At 39.7% G+C, this 10,915-nt stretch overlaps 2 protein-coding genes across 2 annotated transcripts; one reads left to right on the top strand and one right to left on the bottom strand.

The window, feature by feature from the left end:
* Positions 1 to 1,286: 1,286 nt before the first annotated feature.
* LOC119075256 (craniofacial development protein 2-like) lies at positions 1,287 to 2,765 on the bottom strand. The gene has a single exon (XM_037181653.1). It carries the CDS (start codon positions 2,763 to 2,765, stop codon positions 1,287 to 1,289), a length of 1,479 nt encoding a protein of 492 aa, XP_037037548.1.
* A 6,506-nt stretch (positions 2,766 to 9,271) lies between these two features.
* On the top strand, positions 9,272 to 10,915 carry LOC119075198 (aldo-keto reductase family 1 member B1-like). Its single transcript, XM_037181591.1, has 4 exons — positions 9,272 to 9,479; positions 9,554 to 9,894; positions 9,956 to 10,298; positions 10,486 to 10,915. The coding sequence occupies exons 1-4, from the start codon at positions 9,426 to 9,428 to the stop codon at positions 10,702 to 10,704; spliced, it is 957 nt and encodes a 318-aa protein (XP_037037486.1). The 5' UTR covers positions 9,272 to 9,425; the 3' UTR covers positions 10,705 to 10,915.

Below are 10,915 nucleotides of genomic sequence, written 5' to 3'. Positions count from 1 at the left end.
GTTGAGATTCAAATTATTGTCGTCACACCATTCCGAGAAAGATACGATGTCGGATTGTAAGCTACAACCGTCTGCCAAACACTCAATTTTTCGGAAGATTTCGTTGTCGTCGGCGAACAACGAGCTAGACGAAGTGAATATGTCTGGTAAATCATTAATAAATAGCAAAAACAAGAGAGGACCCAGTATCGATCCTTGTGGGACCCCCGATGTCGGAGTAATACAATCCGATTTACCCCCTCCAATCACGACATATTGGGTTCTTTCCAGAAGATATGAGCGGAACCATCGCAACGTAATTGACTTAATTCCAAAGTTCTGTAGCTTGAGAAGCAGCAACCCATGAGAAACTTGATCAAAGGCTTTCGAGAAATCGGTAAATATGACGTCCAACTGTCCACCGTCCAAAATCGAATCAGTGATTTGAGTAGCGAACTCTAGCAAATTCGTAAGAGTCGATTTACCTGTCACGAAGCCGTGCTGCGCAGGTGTAAGATATTCTTTCACATGTTGGTAAACTTTATTAAAGACAATTCTCTCGAAAACCTTTGACGCAGCTGCCAGTATACTTATCGGCCGGTAATTACACACATCTGACCGTTTTCCAGTCTTATATACAGGCGTCACGTTACTAATTTTGAACTGATCCATTCACCAGTGTTTTGTTGGTTTGGATACCAGCACGTCTCATTGCGATTTCCAAAGCCAAATTGAAGAGCAGGCAAGACAGTGCGTCGCCCTGTTTCAGCCCTTCCCTTACAGCAAAAACGTCAGACAAGTCATTTTGCACCTTGACACGACATCTGGTGCCCTCCAATGTCGCTTTCACAAGACGAATCAGTTTTGTTTCGAAGCCCAGCTCCTTCATCGCAACATACAATTCCCTACGCTTGGTGCTATCGTAGGCTTGCTTGAAGTCGATGAAAAGATGGTAAGTCCGGACTTGAAATTCCCTGCCTTTTTGCAGAATCAGACGAAGGTTGAATATTTGGTCAGTTGTTGAGCGATCTCGTCTGAATCCGCCTTGATAATCTCCAATGACTGCCTCAGCCCGTGGATTTAGTCTAACGAATAGCACTCGAGCAAAAACCTTGTACGCCGTGTTAAGCAAAGCAATACCACGGTAGTTTTCGCAAATCATCCTGTCACCTTTCTTGTGCAGAGGTAAAATGGCACCCTCTAACCACTGATCCGGTAACGATTCGTTGTTCCATATTCGCTCGACTAATTCATAAATCACCTTAGCCAATTCCTCACCACCCATTTTCAGCAGTTCCGCTGGTATATTATCCGGACCTGAAGCTTTGTTGTTTTTGAGTGAGGAGATTGCTGCTGAGACTTCCTCCAATGTTGGTGCTGACACGATACGACCGTCGTCCGTCGTTGAGAAAAGAATCATCGGTAGCATTGCCGTCTTCAACATCCCCGTTTAACAGAGCACTGAAATGTTCCTTGAATCGTTCCAGGACATCATGTTTTGCTGTAAGCAAAGTGCCGTCGACTGCTCTGCAGATAGTCATTCGAGAATTGAAGCCTCTTCTTTGGTTGTTTATTCGTTTGTAGAACGTCCGTGATTCGTTTGCACTACATAATCTTTCCAACTGAAGAAGCGTCCTTTCTTCAAGTTCCTTTTTCTTTCGCCGGTGCAAGCGCTTTTCCTCCCTCCTCAGATCTTTGTAGCGCTGATCCGCTTCCGTTTTCCGTTCTCTAGTTCTCGCCGATTCCTTTTCAATTCGTGCAGCATTTTTACGATCTGTAACATCAGCACATTCTGCGTCAAACCAGGTCTTAAAATCATTAGGCCTCTGATATCCTAAGGTGTCGATTGCTTCCTGCTTAATCACATCACTCACCGATAGCCATTCGGGAGGAGTGTCGCCTGGCTGAGCTTGTCGTAATTGTTGAAGCTTTGTACTAATGTTATCAGCAAACGTCTCCGCTATCCGTGTATCCTTTAATTTCTCCACCGCAAAACGCCTCACAGTTTCACTACGTCCATTATGAAACCGGGCTAGATGTGCTCTCAACGTTGACACAACCAGATAATGATCAGAGTCGACATTTGCTTTCCAACATGATTTGACGTCAATGACGTCGGTGAGGTGCCGCCCGCTAATCAGTAGATGGTCAATCTGATTTGCTGGCAAATTGTCATTGGGATGCTTCCAGGTAGCCAGGTGTCTGCTTTTATGTTTATGGAAAGTACTTTTCACAACCAGGTTCCTTTCGGCAGCAAAGAAAATCATACGCTGACCGTTCTCATTCGTATTTTCATGCAGACTGTACCTTCCTATTGTTGGTCTGTACACTTCCTCCTTGCCTACTTTGGCGTTGAAATCTCCTATAACGATTTTAATATCGTGTGCCGGTAATTCATCGTAGGCTCTTGCAAGCGCTTCATAATAATCGTCCTTATCACCCTCCACCGATTCATTATGAGGTGCGTGTACGTTTATCACGGAGTAGTTTTTGAAACGGCCTTTCAGACGTAACACGCATAGGCGCTCGTTGACCTTTCGGAAGTCCAGTACCAGATGTTCCTTTTTTGTGGCTACCATGAAGGCAGTACCAAGTACATGGTCTCGACTATTGCTGCTATGAAATGTGGTATAGCCATTGAAGCGGGAAGTTTGTGCATTTTGATTGTGACCGCTCTCTTGAATAGCAGCAATGTCGACTTTGGCTTTCTTCAGTTCATTTGTCAGTTTCATCAATCCTCCTGGCCTGTAAGTCTGACATCTTACATTCCAGGATCCAATTCTCATGTCCTTTAGGCGTTTCCGGGTCGTTACCGAAAGCCTCGAGCAATCCGAATGAGGCTGTGTTGCTCCGCTTTCGCTTTTTTCTCTTCCTTTCGTTGCAATCGTTTTTCCACAATCGCTCGCAGTCATGTGTCTCAGAGCCAGGTCGTAAGCCTCGGCTCAAACCCCCTCTTCATCGGAGGACCAATTTGTTTTTGATGGTAATCCAACTGACTAGGATTGTGTATGCTGCCGCTGTCTCTTGCTGTTGAGATCATCCGCCACCATACTAGGCCGCTATCCCATCTTGATAGTGCCCAGCTGTCTCCGGCCCTCTCTATACGTAGCGTTAAGATACTACCCGAAGACAGCCCCCCTCATCCTTATGCTAAGTGACCCACACTACTACATCAGGGTTGGTTACCTGATCGTTCATGGGGTTGCTCACTATAACAGGTGTCACCACGGGTAGGATAGGATGTAGGAGTTGGTGAACAGAGGCTATGGTACATAAGGAGTACTACGATGCGCGTGAAACACCCTTTGACACCCAGGTCGCCAAGGCATATTTGAACACTAAACACTTTTTACGCGATGCAAAAACAATTTTTTTGTTTGTTTTGTCGCGTCAAAAACACAGAAAATATTTCGACACAACTGTGACGAAAGTAAAAGGTGTTTAGTATTCGAATATGCCTTGGCGACCTGAAGAGACTATGAACGAATACAATGGAAAGCATAAGAGGTGAGCTTCTTTGAATTTTTTCGGTGAATTTTTGTGATAAAATTTGTCATACATTTTCGGGAAACTGTCCTGTCATTTCCCTATGACGGGCCTTGTCTCGTTTGTAAATGTCAATCAATAGATCAATAAAGACGCATAAGCAGTTATGTAATGTTCATGGATCAGCTAAAAAAACATCTAAAGCAAAATAATGTCTAAGCTTTACTAACGCCCCCTGTGGATCTCTGGAACTCGTTCAGGAACTAAAAATTCGTTACTCAAAGTGAAGATTTTGACATATTTCATATGAAAGAAGTGTCAAAATCCTCTGGTATGAAAATTGTCTGACACTGTCATGATTTGTTCGAATTCGTTTCTTTCGGGATTTATCAGGCTTTGATCTCTTATTAGACTAAAACTTATTAGACCAAAATAGATCATCTTCAAAGCCGTTTGAAATGTCATCGATGGTAAGGAATGTCATGGCATCTACTGCAAGGAATGCCATCCACGTTAAAGAATCTCTCGTACAAATGAATGAATAAACGAAACATTTGACGAAACTTTAGTGAGGCTAAGCATCTTATCTTGGAGATGATTGGATGATTCTGATTCAATTTTCAAATATTTGTCCAGACTAATCACACTCCATTAGGTCTTACTTAGCAGAAATAGATGGATGTTATCATCATTTTGTCTTCAGAAAATGTCTCATAATACTATAATGACATAATAATGTGCGACGACGCAAGAAGTGAAAGACGTTCAAATTATGTCTGCACACAATAATAGAGTTATTAAAAACCACACAGCCAATTTCCTTTAAGTAATAAAACATATTGGCAAAATGAGTGACGCAACATGATCAAAAAGAAGAAGAAAAACGAAATAAATGCTGTGCGTCACGTTCACATTGACGAAATAAACATCAGCAGATCAAAATAACTTAAGAGCACACGGTTTTCCCAAAAAACTGAAAAGGTTTCTGGTTCACTGATGGCGACTAAGCCTAAATAAAATCAGCGAAAAATCCATCGAATTTCGTCAAAGTCAAAAACCGGAGATGTGTGAATTTATTGAATTGTTACGACATCTAGCATTAATATACCAGTCACATGTTATTAGCATAAATTATCAATGTTATTGATGTTAACAGCGCATGCAGCACTTTTTGTCCATGTAAATCATATAAGTTTAGGTCTCAGATTTATATTTTTTGATGTTTTTCAGCTGTAATAGTCTTATGCTTTATTTACTCCGGTAGTTACAACTTTTACATATAGTATACAAGAAGCCAGATAACCTTGACATAAACAAAAAAAAAACACAATTTATGTTATGCAACATACGAGTTATGTCTACTTATCACGTATAAAACATACTTGTATACCAATACAACGGCAATTTTGACTAATTTTTAAAAATCATTTTATTTTGTGCGTTTGCAACGAGTATTGAACTCTATGCGACACAACAGACACAGTTGATATTGAATTATTTAACTGAATAAAAAAAACCGACTCAACGAAAACCAGTTAGATTATTTCAGTATGTAAATGATTTTGTATTTCTAATACATTTTATTGTAAAACAAAAACAAAAAATTGTGTCATGATGTCATGGAATAGCCGAAAAAAAGCTTGATACATTTTCGCAAGTCTGCAGTCGTGCAGAACTGATTAACCTAAAAAGTTCGTCTGTCTGGATTTAGACTAAGAGTTTCAATACGCGAGTGAGTCCAATGGTGCAAAATTAAACTATAAAACATCGTATTGCATTTGAATATTACGCCTTAAGCTAGCCTTAAGGCCATGTATAACGCCTTAACCTGACCTTAAGGCCATGTATAACGCCTTAATCTGACCTTAAGGCCATGTATAACGCCTTAACCTGACCTTAAAACCATGTATAACGCCTTAACTTGACCTTAAGGCCATGTATAACGCCTTAACCTGACCTTAAAGCCATGTATAACGCCTTAACCTGACCTTAAAACCATGTATAACGCCTTAACCTGACCCTAAAACCATGTATAACGCCTTAACCTGACCTTAAAACCATGTATAACGCCTTAACCTGACCCTAAAGCCATATATAACGACTTAACCTGACCTTAAGGCCATGTATAACGCCTTAACCTGACCTTAAGGCCATGTATAACGCCTTAACCTGACCTTAAGGCCATGTATAACGCCTTAACCTGACCTTAAGGCCATGTATAACGCCTTAACCTGACCTTAAGGCCATGTATAACGCCTTAACCTGACCTTAAAGCCATGTATAACGCCTTAACCTGACCTTAAAACCATGTATAACGCCTTAACCTGACCCTAAAGCCATATATAACGACTTAACCTGACCTTAAGGCCATGTATAACGCCTTAACCTGACCTTAAGGCCATGTATAACGCCTTAACCTGACCTTAAGGCCATGTATAACGCCTTAACCTGACCTTAAGGCCATGTATAACGCCTTAACCTGACCTTAAGGCCATGTATAACGCCTTAACCTGACCTTAAAGCCATGTATAACGCCTTAACCTGACCTTAAAGCCATGTATAACGCCTTAACCTGACCTTAAAACCATGTATAACGCCTTAACCTGACCTTAAAACCATGTATAACGCCTTAACCTGACCCTAAAGTCATATATAACGCCTTAACCTGACCTTAAGGCCATGTATAACGCCTTAACCTGACCTTAAAGCCATGTATAACGCCTTAACCTGACCTTAAAACCATGTATAACGTCTTAACCTGACCCTAAAACCATGTATAACGCCTTAACCTGACCTTAAGGCCATGTATAACGCCTTAACCTGACCTTAAAACCATGTATAACGCCTTAACCTGACCTGACCAGGTTAAGGCGTTATACATGGTTTTAAGGTCAGGTTAAGGCGTTATACATGGCCTTAAGGTCAGGTTAAGGCTTTATACATAGCCTTAAGGTCATGTATAACGCCTTAACCTGACCTTAAGTAGTTTAATGTATATGCTGAGAGTGTATTGATGTTGTATCGTATCATAGGCTTCCTTTAAAACATATCATTCCGTAAAGTAGTTTAATTAACCGGTGTTCGGAAAACCTTCAGAAACATCTGTCGTAAAAAGGTGTGACTTTCCTATCTCTAGGCATGGCAAAGTACTTGTTGCATTGCATGCACCAACACACTCTCAGCTATAACAGTAAAATATCATTCGCACGCGCGTACGTACACATCTTGTGAGTATTGTGGTATCATGAAATATACTATTTCGATAGCTAGAAGCTTCTATTGTATTCCACTGAAATGTTCCACTATTTCAATGTCATCCAAAAGAGGCTCAAACCTTACGAAAGCTCTTTAAAGCACACAGGCTATGCGATGCGGTGTTTTGGCATAACACGGTAGAATGTAATGTGACGTAAGAGCGCTCACCCCTTGGCAAAATTCTAGCCTACATTTGTGCGCAAAAATATTCGTTTTTTGATGATTTCTCTGAACGAAAATCCTTTATGACTTATGTAAAAACCAATTTTTGCTTTAAAAGTATTCTTCCATGCTTTAATGGTTTTACTTTCTCAAAAAAAGATTTTCGTTCAGAGAAATCATCAAAAAACGAATATTTTTGCGCACAAATGTAGGCTAGAATTTTGCCAAGGGGTGAGCGTTCTTAAGTTTTCTTTTTTGTGAAATATGACGTCACATTCCAATGAAATTGATCTCCTTTACCTCGATTGTATTGCCCGATTTAAACTTAACGAAACTTAAGCTTAACGAAATTTTCATAAACGGCCCAGTTTTCTCAGAACTTGTCATACTGCTGCAACCAAATGTATTTTCTGTTGAAAGCTACCACATTCGTGGTCGGATTTGCGGTCGTACATTTTTCAAAAAGGATTCTGATGGAAAGATTGTTGGAAATTCAACTTATCCAGTCATCTAAGTATGCATTGTTGATTTGACTCTGTGTCTTTTTACTCAAATTACATCATCTTTGTATAAAGGACGTGTTTCATTTGTACTGATATTCGCCTCAGAACACAGAATTCTAACAAAGATATCATCAAAAGTAAACTAAAATTCAGTATTTAAAAATCGCCCTAATGTACATCGCCTAACATGGAAAAAATAGAAGTAAAAGATTTATCATTTTATGGCGAAGGTGTGTAAAGAAGTGTGGCTTTTTTGTGAAGTACGGTATGGTATTATCGGAAGAAAGGAACGAACTTGAACGGAAGTAGAAAACCATTATCCAAGAATTTGTGACAACAAATCCGAATAATTCCAAATTGAACCATGACCGAGTGTTTGAGGTTTTTATTCTTGTTTATCAATGTTCCACGGTATGTTTCGAAAGTGTTTCGTTGATCGTCCTTGAAAAGCTTATAGCTATTGTAGACCATTGTCCTCAAAAGTAATTTGTTCCTCAAAACATGAGACTTTTTCACACTTAGAATCCAAAAAGACAGATGTATGAGACAGAGGCACTGGCGTCTCTCAATTCAATTTAAGAGAGATGCTAATATGACGGCTGGGACGCCGTTTCGACGTCCCAGCCGTTACCTTAGCATCTCTCTGTTCAACTTATAAAACAAAAGCTTGACGCCATCCATAAAGTACCAAGAAGGGTACTATCATCTGCAAATTGCTTCCAAGAATTCCCAACATTGGATTAACCTGTCCCAATGGTTCTATTGGTTTTCCCCACGGAGGAAATGAACATCTTTCTGTAATCGTTTTTCAATATCGCCGCACAACCGTAATGAAGCCATTACGTATGTGACGCATGGCATAAAACTGCGTGCGTTATACACACTTTGTTATTACAACTCCAAAGAAATTGAAATTTTAACCAATAAAAATTTCTGCGCCACACACCATCATAACACTCTCAATTACCGAGTTTCCATGCATTTATTTTTGGATGTAAAATTTATCGCACGTTCATCAATGGCATTCAATTTGGATGTGCAAGCGAACGGTATGTGTGAATATCCTCCTATTATTTGATACGTCTCTGTGTGTATATTTAATGCATGCAAAGTTTGGAATATGATTTGAGTAAAATGGCTCGGAGTTTTGTCGCAAAATGGGAATTTAACGAATTTGAGATAATTGGCGGGTCTTGCTTTCGTGATGTTCCAAGACAAAACGTTAATGACTGTTGCCTTTCGCTTGTATTTAGGAGCCGTTCACAAGTGACGTGACGCTGTTTTGATGTCTTTATATCATTAGAGCGCGTTCAGGAACTTTTCGTTAAATTTCACTGGTGAGAATTTTGACACTTCCTTCATATAAAATATGTCAAAATCGTCACTTTGGGTAACGAGTTTTTAGTTCCTTAAGTCAGGCATACATTTAGGTAGGCGAGACATCAATTAAGCACTTTTGAAATGTAGCGAAATTTGTGAAAATAGACGAAATATTGTGAAATTTAACGAAATCCTAACTTAACGAAAGTTAACAGATTTTACCGAAATTTGTGAAATTTAACGAACTTCTTCCAGATTTTGTGAAATTTAACGATATTTAGAGTAATTTGTCAAATTTAACGAAATTTAACCAAATCTTAATTTAACGAAATTTGAGAATCTTACCAAAACTTGGCAAAATTTAACGAAATCTAACGAAATTTTGCACATATGCCCTGTCAGAGAGTATTTGCATACTTCAAGGCGTGGTTCGGAAGTGAGGTCTCTAAACAAACGAATCAAATCACAACCGAAGCTCTAACTTTTCAAATTGCATAAGACTACGGCCCAATGTTCATATCATGTATTCGTTATCTGTGTGGCTTTTCTATTCGTAAAACGAACGCGAGTGTATTGTAGAAAAGACACCACACCGCCAGATGTTGTTGAATGTTTTTAAGCTGGTGAATGTAAAAAAGATTCTAATTGATCTAACACGAGCTGCAATACACAGTAGAAACATTGGCGACTAGTTTTGTAAAATCAATTTAAAATTGAGCAATGAACGATCTACAAATACCAAACATTGGATTCGGAACAGCGTCGACAGTTCAAGTAAGGCAATTGGATTTGATTTTGATAACGAAGAGAAACAAATTTGATGAAAAGACGCAATTTCCGTTGATAAGGAAAGCTACGGTCAAGCTGAAACAGCTGTAAAAGTTGCAATCGATCTGGGTTATCGCTACTTCGACACATCAAAACTGTACTTCAACGAAAGTGAAATTGGGCTAGCGATCGCTCAAAAACTGGACGAAAATGTCATCCAACGAGACGATATTCTGGTGGCAAACAAATTCTGGTGCGTGTATGACGACTGTGCAACGATAGAGAAGTCGTGCCGTGAATCTTTGGAAAAATTGAAATTGAATTATTTCGATGTGTATTTGCTGCACATTCCGTCGCGGTGTGTCTACAAAGGCGAGGAAATATTTTTCCCTTTATATTCGGAGCCGAAAAATCAGATGAGGTAACATGCTACGACTGAATCATCTTCCCTTTGCTTACTCAATTGTTCCATCCATTGTCAGAGACACTGATTACGTGAAAGCCTGGAAATCGTTGGAATCATTGGTGGAAATCGGTCTAGCGAAAAGCATTGGAGTGGCCAACTGCACACAGGTTCAACTCCAACGAATACTGGACGAAGCAACCATTATGCCGAAAATCGTGCACATCGAATGCTGTCCGGGACTGCATCAAAAGAAGCTCATCAAATACTGCAACGATCAGAACATTTTGGTGTCGGCTTACTGTCCGTTAAATCGACCCGATTTTCGGGAATTCGCTGAGAGCTACAACAATCACAGTGGAGTGCTGGACATTTGCCGGAAATACGGGAAAACGTCGTCGCAACTGATTCTACGATATTTGGTAATTCGGATTTTGGGAATTCACGCCATAGTTGCGCCAAAAATTTAAATATTTTCAACTGACAGTCGGATAAATGTCTAAAAATGAGCCGCAATGCGGTATGTTTTGAAATGAAAGGCGCACTTACGGCGTGAATATCGATGTGCCTTGGGTAACAACAAAAAAAACATTTTTCTGTTGGTTACAGTTTCAGATGGGAACGATACCCGTTCCGAAGTCAATAACTCCAAGCCGAATGGGTCAGTACATTGACATTTTTGATTTTGAACTGACCGATGCAGAAATGGATTTAATCGATACGTTCTACGTGGATGAACGTTCCATTGATTTGGAGCAAGGACTCAATCCGCACCAGTTTCCATTCATGCGCAAAAAGATACCGGTTTCATCCAAGTGTAAATTTTGAATTTCTTTTTTTTGTGAAAAAATTCAATTTACCAATTGGGCTCCTTTCGGATATGATTTATCATGCAGAACAATCAGAACAATCGTCGATATGAGTGTGGTGTACTTAAAATTGTGCGGATTTTTGATCAGAGTGTAATTAGCGTGCAATTTATTGAATTAAAAAATCATTAAACGAGAATCACACTTCCACTTCAGCCATGCGCAAACAT

Source organism: Bradysia coprophila, unplaced genomic scaffold (assembly GCF_014529535.1).
Source record: "Bradysia coprophila strain Holo2 unplaced genomic scaffold, BU_Bcop_v1 contig_193, whole genome shotgun sequence".
Taxonomy (NCBI): Eukaryota; Metazoa; Arthropoda; class Insecta; order Diptera; family Sciaridae; genus Bradysia; species Bradysia coprophila.
Note: the sequence above shows the minus strand (reverse complement) of the source record. Positions and strands in the feature narration are given on the sequence as shown.